The following is a 19,743-nucleotide window of genomic DNA, read 5'->3' as shown; positions in this document are numbered from 1 at the left end:
CCAAGAAGAAGTGAAGGGCTGGGTATGGATCATTCTTCAGGGAGCAGAAGAAATTGTTGGTCTCATGAGTACAGTTACTGTGCTCCATTTGATATATCCAATCAATTAGTCCGGCATGCTTTGCCATTGGTGAAGCCATGCTGGCTGTCTCTAATCACTTCCCTGTGTTCCATATGCTTCAACATAACTTCTAGGAGGATCTGTTCCACGACCTTACCAGGCACCAGGTACTCGGTAGTTCCCAGGGGCCTCCTTATTACCCCTTTTAAAAATGGGTGTGTTTTCCCTTTTTCCAGTCACTGGGGGCTTTGTCTTACTGCTGTGACTTTTCAAATATGATGGAGAGTGGCTTGGAAATGACATCTGCCAGTTCTCTCAGTACCCCAGGAAGCCTCTTGCTGGGTCCGATGGACTCGTGCATGCTCTGTTCAGTCCAGTTTGCCATTTCCTTCACAACACTTGTCCTGTCTTTCCAGCAATTCTGCTCAGGTTGCAATTCTTGTTGCGTTGCCAGTTGTGCCGAGGACACATTTTGAAATTTTCTCCATTTTGTGAGGCTGGTTTGAGCTCCAAATGACATGCAGGCTTAATACTAGTAGCACTGTAGTAGCAGCAGAGCATTTATGCAGCTCAGTGCTCAGTAAAAGGCTGCAGGCCTGTTTTGCCAAGGCCTGAGCAAACAGTGGACAAAAAGTTCACAGGCAGAAGTAAGCTTAGTTGCATATGCTGCTGCTAGTGCTCTTTTACACTTCCAGATTGTCGTGATTTAACCCCAGCTGGCAACTAAGCACCATGCAGCCGCTCGCTCACTCCCCCACTGGTGGATGGGCTGGGGGAGAGAATCGGAAGGGCAAGAGGGGAAAACTCGTGGGTTGAGATAAGAACAGTTTAAGAACTAAAGTAAAATAAAAATAGAACAGTAGTAATAGTAATAACAACAATAATAATAAAACCAAGGAATAGTAGTACAATAGTAATACAAAGCAAGCAACTGATGCCCAGCACGTCCCCCAAGCAGCAATCGTTGCCCCCCCCCCGCTCTGGCCAACTCCCCCCGCTCATATACTGAGCATGATGCCATACCGTATGGAATAGCCCCTTGGCCAGTCTGGGTCAGCTGTCCTGGCTGTGCCCCCTCCCAGCTTCTTGTGCACCCTGCAGAGCATGGGAAGCTGGAAAGTCCTTGCCCAGTGTGAGCGCCACTTAGCAACTACTTAGCACTACTCAGCAAGAACCAGAACATCAGTGTATCATCATCCTAGACCCCAAACACAGCCCCATACCGGCTACCAAGAAGAAAATTAACTCTATCCTAGCTGAAACCAGGACACAGATCATGGCTTTCTTCTTCATGCTGTAGTTTACCTTGCCAAAAAAGAGCATTTTCCCTTTCAAAAGTTTCTCTCTTTCCTAAATGAATACACTTTCTACCAAGAAGCCCATTGGACACTTCCAGAGGGTCAGCCAAGGGCTCAACTAGGGAGTATAGCTCTTCAAGGAACATCAAGCCCACTGTTTTCTTTTGACAGTGCAAATCTGCTCTGAGAGAGTGCTGTGACAAGCCACAGAGCTCTGGTTATCCCTACAAAGTGGTGTTTGCATTCAGAGAAGCCGTGGTCTGAAGCCTCCATGCCCTGTGGCCTGGAAGGGACACCACTCTTCCGGTTGTGTGGCCTGTCGTGACTGGCTGGCAGGACCAGTCCTCCTGGCCCGTTTACCCGACCAGGGGGCTGCAGGGCCAGGAGCCCGGGAGTCACTGCACGGGGGGGAAAAGCACAGGCTGCTGCCTTTGGGAAGGCAGACGCCAGGAGCTGAGCCAATCTTTCATCTTCAGCGCCCCAGGACTGGGGGTGCCCTAGTGAAATGCTGTCCTGAGGGCCCAGCAGCTGAGTAGTCACTCACATGGATGGGAAAGAGCTTCTTTCCCCAGGAGCTGCCATCAGTGGATGAATGGGCAGGGCAGGACAGGGGGGGCCCATGCACATGGTTCTGTTGTGCTTTGGCTGGGATTCTGCCTGCCTCTTCCAGCATCCTGTGCCTGCACGTGTACATGCAGACGCACGCATTCGCACACACATGGCCCCCATTGCCTTCTGGACCCACAGCCTTGCCCTGAGGACATGTGTGGGGCTGCAGAGGGGCCCCTGGAGGTGGCCTCTAAGCCTGGTCATTCCTGCGTCACAAGGAGTTGGAGGATGCCAAGCTGTATAGCCTATGGAAGCCTGGACATGTCCAGTGGCGGGAGCCGCCCCAAGCTTTCCTTGGCCTCTGCAGGAGCTGGCACACACTTACACCTCCCATGCTCTCCCTGGGGGTGGCAGCTCTGCCTGCCCCTTTGATGCTCTCAGCCTTGCAGGGCTTTGGCATCTCTCCTTCTCCTCTAGCCTCTCACTCAGCTTCTCTGCATAGGCCTTACACAGGAGGTGGGGAGGGCGATAGGGAGCCTCAAACAGATGGCAGCAAGGGCTCTGCAAAGGCAGAAGAGACTCTCCTAAAGCACTACCACCAACAGCTGGGGCTGCTCCCAAGGCTTCAGCTGAGGCATGGGACTTGCACAGGCTTGGCTTAGTCTTTGAGGCAGCGCTGCTGACCGCTCGCAAAGAGCTATGGGCACCGAACAGACTGCCGGTGCCACAGCCAACTGCACGCTTCGGCCTGGGGCCTTAGGGACAGCTCCTCCCACAGAGCAAACGTGCGGGCAGCGGGCAGACAGAAGAGCCTGCCTGGCCAGTTGGCCACAGCACTGCTGCGCTGAAAAGACCCTCCATGGGGTCGGAGCCGGAGTCGGGGCCGGGGGCCCCCACCCGCCGAGGGCGAGGCGGAGGCCGGGACCCGGAGCGCTGGGCCTGGCTCCTCGCAGCTGCCCCCGACCCCGCGGGCCGCCCCTCAGCGCGGGGCGGGGCGCGGCGGCGAGGGAGCTTTCGCTTTCGCTTTCGCTCTCCCTCTGGCTCCGGCGCTGGGGCCTGCGGGGCGGCGGCGGCGCTGGGGCCTGCGGGGCGGCGGGCCGGCGGCAGGTACCGGGCGTGCTGAGGGTGGCCGGGGCGGCGGCGCGGTGCCGTCCGCCTCAGGGCTGTGCCCGGCGGGGCAGTTCCTGCCGTTTCGTCCCGTCCCCGTCAGGCGGTTGCCGGCGGCCGCCGGTCGAAAATGGCCGCGGTGCTCCGGGCCGGGGCGCTTCCAGGCCCGCCTGTCGCCGTGGCGGTGGGGCTGCTGGGGCTGCTGAGCCTGGCCTCGGCGCTCGGCGGTGAGCGGGGAGGCGACAGCGCCCAGTTTCCCTGGGACGCGGTGAGGCTGCCCAAGCGCGTTGTCCCGCTGCATTACCGCCTCCTCATCCACCCCAACCTCACCACCCTGACCTTCGCTGGCACCGCCGCCATAGAGGTTACGGTCACCCAGCAGACCAGCATGGTCGTCCTGCACAGCAAGCGCCTGCACATCACCGGGGCTGCCATCGAGGCCGTGAGCGGCCACCCGGCGCAGGAGGTGCAGGTGCTGGAGCACCAGCCCTTCGAGCAGGTGGCACTCCTCGCCGCCCAGCCGCTGCAGGCCGGGCACAACTACACTCTCAGCATCCAGTACCTCGCAAATCTCTCGGAGTCCTTCCATGGCTTTTATAAAAGCACCTACAGGACCCAGGAAGGAGAACTCAGGTAAATCCTTTTTGACTCAGGTAATCCTTATGCGGCTGAGGGAGCTGGGGTTGTTTAGTCTGGAGAAGAGGAGGCTGAGGGGAGACTTTATCACTCTCTACAACTACCTGAAAGGAAGCTGTAGCGAGGTGGGGGTTGGTCTCTTCTCCCTAGTAACAAGTGATAGGACGAGAGGAAATGGCCTCAAGCTGCGCCAGGGGAGGTTTAGGTTGGATATTAGGAAAAACTTCTTCACCGAAAGGGCTGTCAGGCCCTGGCACAGGCTGCCCAGGGAGGTGATTGAGTCTCCATCCCTGGAGGTATTTGAAAGACGGGTAGATGTGGTGCTTGAGGACATGGTTTAGTGGTGGACTTGGCAGTGGTAGGTTAACGGTTGGACTCGATGATCTGAAGGGTCTTTTCCAACCTTAACGGTTCTATGATTCTATGGTTCTATGACATGCAGAAGGTTTTGGTAGTACCTGTAGTTATTTTGTAAACGTGAGATTACTCTGTTTTCACACACCAGGGGAGTGAACGCTGTGCATATGAAGGTGTGTGACCAAACTTCTTTTTTTTTTCCCCTGCTCAGAGTGCTTGCAGCAACACAGTTTGAGCCAACAGCTGCGCGGATGGCCTTCCCATGTTTTGACGAACCAGCCTTCAAAGCCAGGTTTTCAATTAAGATTAGGAGGGAACCAAAGCACCTTGCGCTGTCCAATATGCCAATTGTAGGTGGATACTTTTAATGATGTGCTGTTGATTGATGATCTTTGAAACAAGAAAGCAAAAGGAGAACAGAATATCGAAGCAATTGCTGTTAACAGGAATAGTGATCTTACTGCAGTTCTTTTATGAGAGTGTGTGGTGGTGTTGCTGGTAGTCTTGACACAAGGTTGAAAAGGAATTAAGAAAATAATGCATGGTGTGGGTACCAGTGTCTCAGCAGAGGTGTGAGAATGATGAGCACAACATAGTCTCTGTAATCTTTGTTTTACTCACAAAGGGCTTTCCATGTTGATATGAAATTTTAAGATTAATTATAATATACCTAATATATAATATATATATAAAATATATAATATATTATAAATACATGATTCACATGTATTAATTTCATTGTCAGATAAGCAGGACCTTCTGTGTGAAAAAAAAAAAAATACTTTGGACTTCAAAAAAACATCTCAGAGTGAAAAGTGCCGTACATGTAATAGCTACAAATGTTGTTAGCGATTATAAATACGTATGCATATATAGGGTTAACTACATTTTGTACATTTGATCTTACTTTGGTTGTAAGAGATTCTTTATAATTTCTTCTGTACTATTAGTTGCTGGTTTGCAAGGAAACTAACCCTTATAAATGAGGGAACAGCACCCCCCTTACCTCCCCACCCCCCCGCCCCGGCCAAGTACCTTTCAAAAAAGAAACATTTTGAAAGTAGGTGTAAAAGATCAATTCTTTTGTAGAGAAATGGATAAAATAATGATTAAGTAGTCAGTCCCAGTGTTACTGTTCAGTGTGGCTGAACACGTTCCAGGTCTAAGTTAGTTAGCTAAGGCTCTTTGTAACTAAGAGGGGAAAATGGATACCTCCAACACACGACTCATTTTATGCTAAACTAGATATCTGCGGTAACTGAATCACGATTTGGAGGAGTTCATTTCTCTCGTGTGTAACAATGGCTGCTGAGATTTACACAGGTTCTAGTCAGCTGAAGTTGTGTGAGATTAATTTCATCAGTGTACTTGCAAACACTGAGGAAAACTGAAGCAGTGTTTTCATTGTTCTGGTTTTATCAATGTAGAAGTAAGTAATGCTTACGAATGAAACTGCCTGTATATATACATATATGTGTTTTTGTTCTCTGCGTGGGGAAGAGTGGGTGTGGGGATGACTTCTTTCCAGTGTACTTTTAAAAGGTAAGGTAGTACCTTTAAAAGGTAGTACCTTTAAACTGAGAAGGAACACAATTGTTGGTGCCAGGGTCCTCACAGATGGTGCTACTGGGTGATGAGCTGTGCTCTTTTTTTAGGTGAAGTCTGTGAATATAACCCCCTGGCTTGTTGAGGACCATTTTGATACCACTGTCAAGATGAGTACGTACCTTGTGGCCTTTATCGTTTCGGATTTTAAATCCATCAGCAAAACAACAGGTCATGGAGTTAAGGTAACTCTGTCTCATTTTCTAAGAGCTTTTTTGTATTTAAGTCTGTATGAATATATAACGGTTTACTCTTCAGTTAAATCATAGGATTTATATATCTCGATGTTTTACAGGAACGAAAGGAGAGAAAGAATTTGGTTTTGTAATTGGCTGATTAGTTTGAATTCTAAGCTTTATTAGTTTCAAAACTAATAAGTAAGTAAGGGGTTACTTTTTATGTAATTATATGCATTGGTAACATAGTTTGGTTCATGTAAGATTATATAATTAAAGGCCAATGAAATACAATTTTCATGGAGGAGCAACGTTAAAATAAACCTCTGTCAGTTGAATGACTCTATCATGGTAAAGGTGGAAATAGTAAAAGTCTTTGTAGGGGCCTAGTGGTTCTGGTGGGTAAGTTTTAAAACTTGTATTCCTAATTCTGATAATATTTTTCTTCAAATGTTTTAATACCTCTTGTATGAGAATACCTCTTAATAATACCTTTAATACCTCTTGTATGAGAAGTGTTAGGTTTATGCTCTAGTGTCCCTTTTTATGGTCATTCAAGTAACTGTGATAACAAACAACTTCTGTGAGCTTTGGATGCTGGTATTGAGGTGCTACCTGTTCGTCTGCTATAGATTTCTGTGTACACAGTGCCAGACAAGATCAACCAAGCTGATTATGCATTGGATGCGGCAGTGAAACTTTTAGACTTCTATGAGGATTACTTCAGCATTCCATATCCTTTACCTAAACAAGGTCAGTGTTAAATAATTTAATGTATTTGAGAACATTATTAAGCACAGAGAGTAAAATAGCACAAAATCAGTAATTTAGCGTATTAAGACAAGGGCGAGTTTGGCTCACAGGCTTTTAAAGTGGCTGCCTCACAGAACTTAAGGACAGATTGAAAAGCTCCACTGGGAATGGAAGATCCTTGTCTTCTGTACAGAGCTTTATTTTAAAGTATGTTTTTGCACTTAGGTTTAAGAGAGCCCTTAGAAGTACGTGTGATATGTGTCCCTGTGTGGGAGCAGTCGTGAAGTGGAATGAGGCGGTGAGCGAGTTCTTTTTGAGTAAAATGATACTAGTACTATTTTAATGTTTTTTCTAGATTTAGCAGCTATTCCTGATTTTCAGTCTGGTGCTATGGAAAACTGGGGACTGACCACATACCGGGAATCTGCATTGCTGTATGACCCTGAAAAGTCCTCAGCATCTTCTAAACTTCGGATTACTATGATAATAGCCCATGAACTGGCTCATCAGGTGGGATCTGGGGAAGAATAAGGCGTTCAAATGGGTCAGGCTTGATGGATCCTGTGTGGGTAGGGGGATGTTGGAGCTATAAGCTGAAAACAGCTGCTTCAGCTTGAGGGTGCTCATCTGTGAATCACGAGGACTGTGTCTGGTGAAGGAGTCCCAGCAGGCTGTATAGATGTGGAGGGCTGTAAACATCAACGTGTTCAGTTCAGCAGCACAGATGCTGTGGGGCCTTTGCACCATTGTTAGCCCTTGAAATTAATTGCAGGCCACCAAAATAGCAACATAAAAGTTTGGAATGGTTAAATGTTTCATATGTGGCTCTCCTGCTAAATGTGGTTTCTTGACAAGGTTTCTTGGAAGGTGAGTGGAAGCCAGTGTTTAGTGTATTACCATTAAAATGAGAATGCAATGGGAAGAGGACAGAGCAAGCTGTATCACTAAAAAAAGGTTCCTTAAAGGTCAGTAACATGCTACAGGTCAGTAGCAGCTTTTGTGATAAATTGTGTATTTCATTTCAGAAGCTCTTTTTTTTTTTTTCCCCAGTGGTTTGGCAACCTTGTTACCATGGAGTGGTGGAATGATCTGTGGTTAAATGAAGGGTTTGCAAAGTTTATGGAGTTCGTGTCAGTCAGCATTACCCATCCAGAACTGAGAGTTGTAAGCAGCTGTTACTGTATTTTTATTTTATAACTGCCTTCTAAATCCACTAATTAATAAGGAAGCAGATTTGTGTCGTGAGCCACTTTTAAATTTCTGTTTGGTAGGATTATCTGATGTTAACCCTGAAGGCTAGGAATGTTAATTTAACTATATGTAAATATTTTCAGGAACTGATGATGGAAGTTGATGATTGGAGTGAAAGTGTATTCTTTTTTTAAAGACATTTAGACTCCCCAAAATGTGAAGAAATTATTTTTTCTTATTTCATCAAATAGATTCAGACATGAAAACACTAAAATCCTTCCACTAGATTCAGCAGAGGTCCGATATATGAAATTTTCTACAAAAGTGAGATGAACAATGCATCTGGGCAGAATTTTGCCATAGCACTAAAGTAGCATGATAACAGGGAAATTCACTTTTTTTTTTCTTTAATTTGTTTTATGGTTACTGGCCACTCTGTCATCAGACTGTTGGAATGTGTGGGTGTCTTTTTGGAGTTATTTTTAAGACTCACTAGCTTGACTATTTAAGTTAGTTTAGATCACTAGAACTCCTTTGGCTGTCTGTGTTACTGTTTTGGTTTATTTTATACTCTGGAATAAAAAGAAAGATATGTTTTGTTTTCTTTGTGTGATTTAAAGGTCATGTGGACTGGACTGAAAAGTGAATGAATAGCGACTCAGTGGTCACTGAGAAAAATTTAGTAGTAATATTTGGTTTTGCCTCCTATTAGGAAGACTTTTTCTTAAGTAAATGTTTTGATGCCATGTCAGTGGATGCATTAAATTCATCACATCCTATATCTACTCCTGTGGAAGATCCAGCTCAAATTTTAGAAATGTTTGATGAAGTTTCTTATGAGAAGGTAAAGTACATAACTGCTATTGATTTCAGTTGTACTGCTTGTACTACACAGTTGTATTTTACTGATTTCACCCCTACATAAAAGAGATCCCTGACATGTGGTGTTAATGGTTTTATGACTTGAATAATTCCTTGTCCAAAACACCTGGGTGGATTCAAACGGCAGTTCTAAAATGAGGAAGCCTTTACTTCTGTCTGTTCTGTATCAGTTTAGTCTTAAACCATCGTTTTTTTAGATTCTTAACTCAAGGAGTGTTTTTCACTGGAGCATTATATGGTGCTGGCTTATATAGTAATTAAAAAAATCATAACATAACTTACTCAATCATTGATATTTTTAAGTGTTAGGATCACAAAAAAACAAAGTAGTGTTTCAATATACATAAAACATGATTATTTTTTAATCAGAGAGACATACAAAAGCGAACTATTACGTAGATCAGTGGCATGCTGAAATTTTTCTGCAACAAGCATCTTGCCAGCTAAGGAGTAGTTCTGTAAACACTTTGCCACTCTTTTTTTCAGGGATCTTGTGTATTAAATATGCTGAGGGACTACCTGACTGCTGATGTGTTTAAAGCTGGACTTGTCCAGTACCTGCAGAAATACAGCTATCAGAATACAAAAAATGAAGACTTGTGGAACAGCATGACAGATGCAAGTATTCCTTGTTCTCTTATTTTTTTCAAATTTCATAACTTCTCATTAATAATGTGTCTTTCTAATATATTACTGAAGACTGTGACCAGTAGTTACAATTATGACATGAAAAAGAGGTGACCAAAACTTTTTTTTTCCCTTTCAGATTTGCCCTACAGTAGGTAGTGATAAAAATGAACGACAAGGTGATGGTTTTTGCAGAAGAAGCCAACAGTCATCTTCAAATGCAGTAAGCGTCTAGTTTTCTACCCATCAGTATTTAGGACTTTGACACATATCTGTGCTCTCTCATGTTACTATTCTGTGCTGTGGCATTGATACGTTCACCTTCCAAAAGTGTTCTTTGCAACTTGAGAATGGTTCTAGGGAGAGTGTAAGTTTCTGTAGTTCCATTGGAAATGTGTTTCCTCTGAGACTGGGCAGAAATCCTACTCCTGTGCCCAGGGCTGACTGAAAAACAGCAGTACTTAAAGAGATGTATTAACTATATGAAAATGTCCACAAGAAAACCAGCTGGAGATATCATAATATCCTGTCGTGGTTTAACCCCGGCCAGCAACTAAGTGCCACACAACCACTCGCTCCCCCTCCCAGTGGGATGGTGGAGAGAATTGGAAGGGTAAAAGTGAGAAAACTCGTGAGTTGACATAAAAACAGTTTAATACTTGAAATAAAGTAAAATAGTAGTAATAGTATAATAATAATAATGATGATGATGATGATGATGATGATGATGTACAAAGCAAGTGATGCACGATACAATTGCTCACCACCCATCGACCAATGCCCAGCCTGGCCCCGAGCAGCGATTGCTCCCCCAGCCAACTCCCCCCAGTTTATGTACTGGGCATGACGCCATACGATATGGAATAGCCCTTTGGGCAGTCTGGGTCAGCTGTCCTGGCTGTGCCCCCTCCCAGCTTCTTGTGCACTGGGCAGAGCATGGGAAGCTGAAAAGTCCTTGACTGGTGTAAGCACTGCTTAGCAACAACTAAAACATCAGTGTGTTATCAACATTATTCTCATCCTAAATCCAAAACACAGCGCTAAACCAGCTACTAGGAAGAAAATTAACTCTATCCCAGCCAAAACCAGGACATATCTAGTCTAAATATACCTATGTAGCGCTTACAAATACCCAGCAGCTTTTAGAGTTCTTATTTACCCATTTCTGTTTCACCGTCAGTGTACTGCCATCTTCCTCCCCTTCTTACGTGTCTTCTTTTTCCTTCGCTAAAAACCAGCACTGGACTAAAGGAGAGACTCTTGATGTGAGGGCAATGATGGACACTTGGACACTGCAAAAAGGTTTTCCCATGGTAACTGTCACGGTGAGAGGGAAGAATGTCCACCTGCAGCAGGAGCGCTATGTGAAGGGAGTAGATTCTCCTTCATCCACAGGGTAAACAAAATGGGGAAAACTGAGCACACAAACTGAAATACTCTCCTGTGGCAAACACTGTTGTACAATAAGAGCTTTTGCTGTTATTTCTTAAGGAATGCTGCCAGAGCTGTTTAGTTGTGAGGCTTTCCTGGTGTAGCTCAGGATCAGTAGTACTCCTGTTGTTGGACCCTGTGTGCCTGATTGAGGTCCCAGTAGCTGCAGAGCTGCAGTGGCTGGGTGTCTGGGTGAGCTGGGTGAGCCTGCGCTGGGGACGTGCTAGTGGAACTAGGCTGGAAAGCTGGTATTGTTGCAACTTCAGTGATCCCCCAAGCAAACTAAATGAAAGCTAGCTAGATGCGGCTGGCTCTGCACTCAAGTCAGAGGTGTGAGTGCAGCGTGTTGCTGTTACTGTGCAGGCAAAAGATATTACTCGGTGGTTAGACTGGGACAAGCTGGAGAAGCTTTTGCAAAGTTCTTTCATTAAACAAAGCACTTCTGTTTTGCAATAGGTACTTGTGGCACATTCCACTAACCTACATTACCAGTAAATCGGATGCAGTTCAGAGATTTTTGATGACAACTAAAGCAGGTAATTTCTTTGACTAATTAATTTATTCAAAGTTTGTTTGCAAGCCTTTTAGTTTTGCAGGGTACCAGAGAAGCAAATTTCAGCAAATTTTTGTCACCTCAGTAATACCGCTATAGCGATCTCTTAATATATTCAGAAACCATGTTACTGTGTTCTTTAAATCACTGAAATGAGAGTAACAGTATTATTGGGTATAGTATTAGGATGTGTTTGAATCACTAACAAAAAAAAGAGTTATGTTTTTGTTTCCAGATGTCATTATCCTTCCGGAAGAGGTGGAGTGGGTTAAATTCAATGTGGACATGAATGGGTATTACATTGTGCACTATGAAGACGATGGATGGGATCGTCTGATTAACCTTTTGAAAGAGAACCATACAGTGATTAGCAGCAATGACAGAGCAAGTCTCATTAATAATGTATTCCAGCTTGTGAGGTATGGCCTTCTGTCCAAGTCTGAAAAAAAAATACAAACTCTTGTATTTATGAGTACATATCACTGAGAAAGAAAGTGTTGATAATGTATATAGTATTCATTACATCTGTCAAATAGATGGAGTGCATATTATTTTCTTGCTTACAACAGTGTAAACCTGGGATTTCTCTTGATCGCAGTGGATTTGTCTAAGCCTATTTAGTGAAACATGCTGTGTTCAATAAAGGCATGCTAATGGAAGGATGCCAGTGTGAAGTGATGGACTAGAATAACGTTTTTGCACCTGGAAAGATATTGGTGCCATTTGTCAGTTACAAACAAGGCTGTTACAGTCATAAAGATGTGACGGGATTATGATCATGATTAGTTTCAGTTCTGTGGATGCATTAGAAAAGGTTGTGTCATAGAGGGGCTTTGCAAACGCTTGTGCATAGAGAACTAAAGAACCGACAGAAGTAACTCCACGTCTAAGTGTATTGTGTTCAAGAAAGAGGGTAGTGGGGGGAGCTGGAAGAGAATTAAGATGGGATGAATTTGAGGTAGCAGCTTACAAGGCAATGTCAGCAGAGCTAGCCAAGATTTTCATTTGGACAGCAGAAGAAAGGTCTTTCTAGTTTGAAGAGAAAAGAGGAGAGTGAAGAAAGATTGCTCAGCATGTTCAAGGAGCTTAGAGAGGAAAGGAAGAAGGGACAATTAGAGATGCAACTTGCGTTAAGCAGGGTTCCTTTTCTGATGGGTGACTAGAACATGCTTGTATTTTGAGGCCAAAGAGACAGGTGAATAAGGACAAAATGAGAATGTGTGCAGGAAGCTGACACAGAAAAGAAGCAGAATAAAGGTTTCGATGAAAAAATGAACAGGGAGAGTGAGAAAAGACCTCTTGCATTTTCTCTGTTTGCTCTTGGAAGAAATCATTGAGATGTATCCTGGCAGAGGTAGAAGACAGTTTGCAAAGTCAGGTAAAGACAGTGAAGGAGCTGTTGGGATTGTAGCTCTGAGGCTTACTGCAAGCCAAATATCTACATGTCGAGCTAGAAGGGTGTTGCTGAGGAAATGACCTCGGGCATTGCATTCCTTCTGCATGTGTGTGGTTTGTAGAGCAAAAGTAATAGTGGGGAGAGAGCAAGAGGGAGGGGCTGTGCTGGGATAACCTTGGCATGTGAGAGATGGGGGGAAAAAAGATAATCTTTCTAAATCATTCTCTTACAGTCCATTACTTAGTTCAAAGATTAAATATTAGGTTTCATAGCTTATGTAGCTGCTCAGCCACATATCACTCCCAAAAGCAAAATTAAAAAGAGATTTGGAAATACCTTTAAGGCTTTCCTATTTGTATAGTTTTCTGAAAAACATTTGTCTTGGATTTTGCTTTTAAGTTTGTCTTTTAAGTTTAATTATAACTTGGTTTATCCCCTCTCTTCTACTTCTTTAGGGTAAAAAAATTGTCAATTTCCAAAGCTTTTGATTTAACTTTGTACCTGAAACATGAAAGAGAAATCATGCCTGTACTCCAAGGTATGACTGAGCTGATTCCTATATACAGGCTCATGGAGAGGAGGGATACAGATGGTACAGAAAAACAGTTAAAGGTAATATTTTAAGTATCTAGAACTTTCTAACTCTGCCTTACCCGGTAAAACACACTTTAAAATAGTATATCTTTATTGTTACCTAATTTTAGGAGTATATAGTGCATCTATTTAGAGAGCTGATTGACGAGCAGTCTTGGAGTGATGAAGGCTCAGTGTCTGAGAGATTGCTTAGGCACTCGCTTCTGCTGTTTGCGTGCGTGCATAGGTACCAGCCATGCGTGGACAAAGCCAAAGCATATTTTACAGAATGGCAGAAATCCAATGGAACCTTGAGGTCTGTTCTGTAACTATGACTGTTTTTTCTGATACTCTTACACTAGATTTAATTTAGGGAAAGAACTAAACTTCAGTCCTTTCTGTACTCTGAAGTTGAACCTTCTTAGTTTTGTATCTTATGCTTTAGCTTCCCAGTGCCTTTACAGTTTGGTGCATAATATGTGCCCAAACTAGCACATACACCATGTGGTACTCCACAACTTGGGTTGTTAAAGATGTTCTGAAAAGTGAAAATCACATGTATTCCCTCATTACGTGTCTGAAGATTGACCTATACGGGTTGTAAAAAATAGGTAACTACTGTTTGTGAACTTCACTTTATTTTTGTTTCTCATCATGACACAAGAACTCCCTAAAACACCCCCCAAAATGTCTCTGAGAGATTGTTCTGGGCAGGCTAAAGAAGACTATATCAATATCTGACTGGGCATAGCCATGAAAGGAATATACAAAAATAAAGAAGGAAAAAAAAAAAAGGTATGATGTGTCCAAAATTTCTGGAAGTCATTTCCAGGGCAGGAACAATACTGAGATACAGCCTGACATACGTAACTGTTTCCCAGCCACAGGGATCACTTTCTAATACCCCTGAGGGACGAGTATTTTTTAATAAACTGTCTGCTATGCCAATTGATGTGTGATGGTGACATGGTTGTGTTTCTACATGTATTCCTAAATACGACATAGAGAATAACTTGGTATTCAATTGGCTGTAGATTGCCAGCAGATGTGAAGACAGCAGTGTACACTGTTGGAGCACAAACATCCGAAGGCTGGGATTTCCTTCTTGGTAAATACAGACTGCTCTCATTCAATGTAGAGAGAGAGAACATTGAATTAGCTCTCGCCTTCAGCAGAAGTAAGGACAAACTTCAATGGTAAGTAGTTACACAGAGCAGAAATGTTTTTGGGGAAAATTTACAAACATTGAAACAGGAAATAGAATTATTCAGAGTCTTGTTTCATAGCTTTTGAATTTCATGATGTATAAAATGCTTCACAAAGTTAATATGGTGGGAGGAAGTGGCTGCCACTTTTCATTTCTGTGTTTTGGTGGTGGGAGTCAATGCACTCAGAATTTGCAGCAGCAAATTGGGACAAAATACAATAAAACAGCTATTCAGATACCTTATCTTTTCTTGACAGACACTTCTTTATTTACCTTTGTAGTTACTTTGATTGTAAGTGCATATGCTATACATTTCTTACAAAAATTTGAGGTTTCCTGCTTTAAAGAGAGCTGAGCGCCACTGAGGTTTTCAGATGTTCCCTTCAAACCATGCATTCCGTGAACCCGATTTCTGCCATTTGGTGGAGGTGACAGCATGGGACGCTGATTTAACGGCGTTCAGATATAACTGGAGATGTACTTTAGCTGTTTCATTATGTTATTATTTATTCTTTGCATTGCAGTGCTGTTTGGACACCTTAGTCATGAGCAGCACTTGCAGGCCTGAATTTTCCACTTGCTACTTAGTGCAGAACAAGTACCTTTCTTATAGAGGGAGGAGTGAGGTTCATATTCATTTGGAAATTTTGAGTAGGAGCAAAAGGTAGCCTTGTTTTTACCCTTAATATTCAGAATACATGTCCACCAAGTAACCGTAATTGTGAAAGTAACAGAAATGGGAAAGGTGGATGTGGCTGAGGAGTACATCGTGAAAAGCTGGAAGTAACCCAGCAGAAATGATGTGTCAGGACCTTTAGAAATGTGAACTCTCCACCATAGTACCAAATACTAAGGGAATAGTAATTTGTCAGCTTGATCTACTGGTCTAAACAACTTCCATTTCTGTTATTCTCAGGTTAATGGATCAAGGTCTGCGTGGTGACATCGTAAGAACTCAGGATCTTCCATTTATTATTGTATATGTTGCCAAAAACCCATCTGGCTATCATCTAGCGTGGACGTTTTTAAAAGAAAATTGGGAGAAAGTTGTAGAAAAGTAAGGAACATAAGTTGTTTTACTGCTCTCTCTACTTTGTACTTTAAAACTCTACTCTCTACAAAAATAGACATTTTCTGAGTGTAGGTGATTCTTTTTGCCAGATTTGAACTTGGTTCGAATTCCATAGCAACCATTGTCACTGGAGTGACAAGTCGGTACTCGACAAGGTCACAGCTTGCACAGGTAAGCCATTCAGATCCTGGTTTTAAAAAACAGTTGTTCACTGAAATGAAAATTTGGATGAAATCTTAACATGGTAAAAGCATGACCAGTTATGAAGCATCAGGGTAATATCCTGCCTTTGCCTTGAAAAAGATTGTGACAGTGATGAATTAGATTACTTTAGGGAGAGCATTAAGTCAATGGCAAGCGGAAAGATGGTCTTTGTTTAAGCGGTGAGCTTGGAGGCAGAGTATGAATGTTTGCCTGCCAAAGTGTTCACAGTTTACCTGTCTCTATTAATATTTTCTATCCACTCTGGAAAGTAGTGAGAAAAAAAAATGTAGGTCTTTTCATGGAGTAGACAGACGAAAAAATGCTGAAGGACAGAGAGTGAGAAATCATCTCACTGTTCTACATCTTCTAATGCGGGGAAAATTCTCCATGCTCCTGGATGTCATGTACGATAGTCATTTTGTCTCATGTGTAAAGTGGGTGAAAACCCCAGACTGGTCAATGTGCAGATGTAATGGCATTCCTGACAATGTCTTTTCAGAAGCTGCTCCTTTTGTTGCCAGTTTAAAATTTTCTGCTTCAGGGCAAAACACAGGCATAAGTAATGCAACCATATTAAATATGGAATGAAAGAATATAGAATGTAGTTCTTAATCTTCATTTTAAACCTGAGTGGTCTCTCACAGTGTGTCAATAGCAGTGTCTTGGCCAGTGGCAAGGACTGCAGGGACATTTCTGTGTCCTACCCAGAAATGTGGCTGCACCTCCCTTGGGGATCTGTGGGACTTAGCTATGAGTCTCTGAACACAAAGTCAGTATAAGGGTGAGAGAAAATCCAGCAACTCCCTTCCTTGTCTCCTCTTTGTATCTTCTTGTACTTTGTACAAGTATTTGCATCTTGTATCCTACTCATCAAAGCAAATTTTCAGAAATGATGTATTTAATTTATACAAGGTGTACAGTCATGGTATCTTTTGAAAGTATTCATTAACACTAACTCTTGTCTGAGGCTGTATTAAGTTTGCACAATGAGCATTGTGATAAGGAGTGCCTCCTTTAAAAAAAAAAAAAAAAAGAAAGAAAAAAAAAATGTGATGAAGGCAGCTGCCACCACTTCCAGCAGCCACAGGGAATGCAGTGAATTCAAGGAGTAGAAGCAGCCTCCAGGTTTCCAGTGGTTGCATTCCCAAGTGGTTGTTCAGCCTGGAGAAAAGGAGGCTGATGGGAGACCTGATCGCTCTCTCCAACTCCCTGAAAGGAGGCTGTAGCGAGGTGGGGGTCGGTCTCTTCTCCCAAGTAACAAGCGATGGGATGAGAGGAAACGGCCTCAAGCTGCGCCAGGGGAGGTTTAGGTTGGATATTAGGAAAAACTTCTTCACTGAAGGGGCTGTCAGGCCCTGGCACAGGCTGCCCAGGGAAGTGGTTGAGTCTCCATCCCTGGAGGTATTTGAAAGACGGGTAGATGTGGTGCTTGAGGACATGGTTTAGTGGTGGGCTTGGCAGTGATAGGTTAACGGTTGGACTCGATGATCTGAAGGGTCTTTTCCAACCTAAACACTTCTATGATTCAGTGGTTCTAAGGATGAGACTAGTGGCTTCCCAAGCACTGGGGGAGTTGGACGGGGCCTTTCTTAGAAAACTAAAAGGAGGCACAGACTTCCCCATGTAGGGAAAACTTTCAACCCTTACACTACTGCTGATCCTCCAAATGGGTTGAACGAGTGGCTTGCAGGCAAATGTAGATGACTCTTACTGAGCCACTCTAAAAACAGCTGCAAGGTCTCCTGTCTGTCCCACCCTGTTGCCTGTATCAGCAGGAACGCCTGTATCAGCAGGAACACCTGCTTCAGCTGACAGTCTGGGACGGTGACTGAAATTCAGGTGCAGGTGTGTTACGCAGCAGAGCTGCCGTCGGGAAGAGCAGGGGGTGCTGAGTCTCCCTGGTGACGTCCACTTTGAAACGCTGCCATCGTGCCTGTGGGTGCCGTGGCTTAAACAGCCGCAAGGGTTTGTTGAATGAGCAGGGGCCGGATGGGTCCCCCACACAACATGACAGCTCCTTCAACTGCGTTTTTATATAATCTAATTTGAAATGTGATCTCCCTTGGCTTGTGAGATCCAGGCACTATGAAACCTTTTAAAAAAACTGTTCTTGGGGTGGGGGGTGGGAGGGAAAGGGGGTGGAAGACCCAAGGCCAGGTTGGAGTATCACAGATGTCTTGCTGGTCTTCCTGTGCACCTAAGGGCCCTTGCTGCATCTTTGTCAACTGTTCTTTCACAACTTTGTCAACAGGTGAAAGAATTCTTCAGTTCTCTGGAGGAAAAAAGCACACGGCTTCACTGTGTCCAGCAAGCTATTGAAACCATTGAAGACAATATACAATGGATGGATAGAAATCTGGAGAAAGTCAAAACTTGGTTGCAAAACAACTATCTGTAAATTCTGGCACCTTGCTTGTATCTGTCAGAAATAAACACTGAAAAGCTGTGAAAATTCAGGACTGGCGGGACAGCTCATTTGTATGAAATAGTTTTTTTGACAGGAGCTGTAAGGCAGTCTCATGCTGCTGTTCAGTCTTTTTCTCTCTCATGGCTGTGGTTTGCTGGGAACAGAACTCAACCATTCATTGATTTCTTTCACCAGCTAACACTTGCAAGAGAAAAGGAACGTTGTACAGTGAACTAAAGTGTAGGGGAGGCTGAATACTAGAAACCTGAGCTACATTGCTTCTGAAAAGGCAGAAGGTACTGGGAGACAAACAACCAAGAGAAACTTTCCACCTGCAAATGCTGATCCTTCTGGTACCGTTCCCACAAAGGTACAACTGGCAGCTCTGTTTAACGCTGAATTGCCCTAAAGCTCTGGAGCAAAGCCACCTTTGCATGTGTCTTTATCCTTATGGTTTATGTTTCCAGGAGAATAAGTTTTACAAAGATGTACCTTGGATCAAGCATCGCGTAATTAAAAAAACCCCAAGCATCAACTGTAATTCAGATTGCATCTGTCAAAGTAAATATGAGAAGGACTCTCTGTGCAAGCTTTATTGTAGTCTCTCAGGGCTGGAGGCAGTTGCGGTGGTGTGGATGCAGCGCAGGGGTGAGGCCGAGTCCCTGCTGCAGTGAGTCTGTCCCCTTCATACCACCCTCCCAGTTCTGCCCCGCTCCTTTTGCTGCCCATGTACATACTTTCCCTGCGCTGGAAATATTCTTGCGCTTTTAGGTAACATTCAGGAAATGAGTACATATATTTTGTGTACCAAAAGAAGAAAGTTGGTGAATTTTACTTTATATGAGTTACTTTAGATGATTTAGTGTGTTTTTGCAGGAATTTTTACTTTTAATTTTCCCTTTTTCAGCTAATTGAAATGCAACTGTTCTCACATGCACGCACTGACATTTAAAAGGACAGCCAGCCATTCATAATGGTCTTGATACCTTATCTGTAGGGTAGTGATAAGAATTGTAGGCGAATTGCTCTGAGGAGAGAAATTATTAATTATTCCTGTACTAAACTTTTTAAAACTATAAACTACCATGTGCTTAAATGCACTTGATTTCTTTGCTCTTACAACCACGCCCTTGACATGATTCCGTAGTGTTTATTTGCTCTGAAATAAGGTTCTGACCTGTCTCTGTTGCCTCACTGATAACGCTAGAGCATCCAGAAACTTTGACAAAGATAAAGACTTAGGGGAAAAATGCATAATCTTATGCAAAAGCATAAGCTTTTGACTGTGCCTTGCTTGCTCTTCTCTCAACTAGAAATTATACCTGCCCAAGTTGAAACCTACTTCATTAGAGTTCAGAAGGGCTGTTGAGTTCGGCTATTGAGGGTGAAAAGCTCTGTCACAATGTTGTAGAAAATACCATTTTCTTTTGCTCACCGTATCCTTTTAGACAAGGCATCCTGTACCTCTTAAGTCATTAAGGGAAACAGGAATGCCGAGTAGGCTGCGCATCACGTGTACAACATTTTCTGCTATTCAGGTATTGTTGACTGTTGCTTGCTGTAAAATGTTTTCAGAGCTGAAAAGTGAATTTAATAAGATCGTATTTGTTCACGTGATTCTAGAAAAAAGTATTTCATTTCTGTCATTTTGCACATTCT

At 43.4% G+C, this 19,743-nt stretch overlaps 1 protein-coding gene across 3 annotated transcripts; it reads left to right on the top strand.

Annotated features, from left to right (window-relative positions):
* Positions 1–2,764: 2,764 nt before the first annotated feature.
* ERAP1 (endoplasmic reticulum aminopeptidase 1) lies at positions 2,765–18,133 on the top strand. Of its 3 annotated transcripts, XM_087761575.1 has the most exons (18): positions 2,768–3,647; positions 4,219–4,357; positions 5,663–5,797; positions 6,421–6,541; positions 6,897–7,051; positions 7,592–7,705; positions 8,445–8,576; positions 9,101–9,232; positions 9,381–9,464; positions 10,480–10,637; positions 11,129–11,208; positions 11,461–11,644; positions 13,077–13,233; positions 13,326–13,510; positions 14,229–14,390; positions 15,318–15,458; positions 15,563–15,644; positions 17,929–18,133. In XM_087761575.1, the coding sequence occupies exons 1-18, from the start codon at positions 3,145–3,147 to the stop codon at positions 18,073–18,075; spliced, it is 2,811 nt and encodes a 936-aa protein (XP_087617701.1). In that variant the 5' UTR covers positions 2,768–3,144; the 3' UTR covers positions 18,076–18,133. The 3 variants fall into 3 exon arrangements, with proteins under 3 accessions (XP_087617702.1, XP_087617704.1, XP_087617701.1); XM_087761576.1 differs by lacking the exon at positions 8,445–8,576 and having other exon boundaries at positions 2,765–3,647; XM_087761578.1 differs by lacking the exon at positions 15,563–15,644 and having other exon boundaries at positions 2,766–3,647.
* Positions 18,134–19,743: the final 1,610 nt, after the last annotated feature.

This window comes from Nipponia nippon, unplaced genomic scaffold, assembly GCF_047370975.1.
Source record: "Nipponia nippon isolate SJK-2023a ecotype South Korea unplaced genomic scaffold, ASM4737097v1 scaffold_24, whole genome shotgun sequence".
NCBI classification, from domain to species: domain Eukaryota; kingdom Metazoa; phylum Chordata; class Aves; order Pelecaniformes; family Threskiornithidae; genus Nipponia; species Nipponia nippon.
Note: the sequence above shows the minus strand (reverse complement) of the source record. Positions and strands in the feature narration are given on the sequence as shown.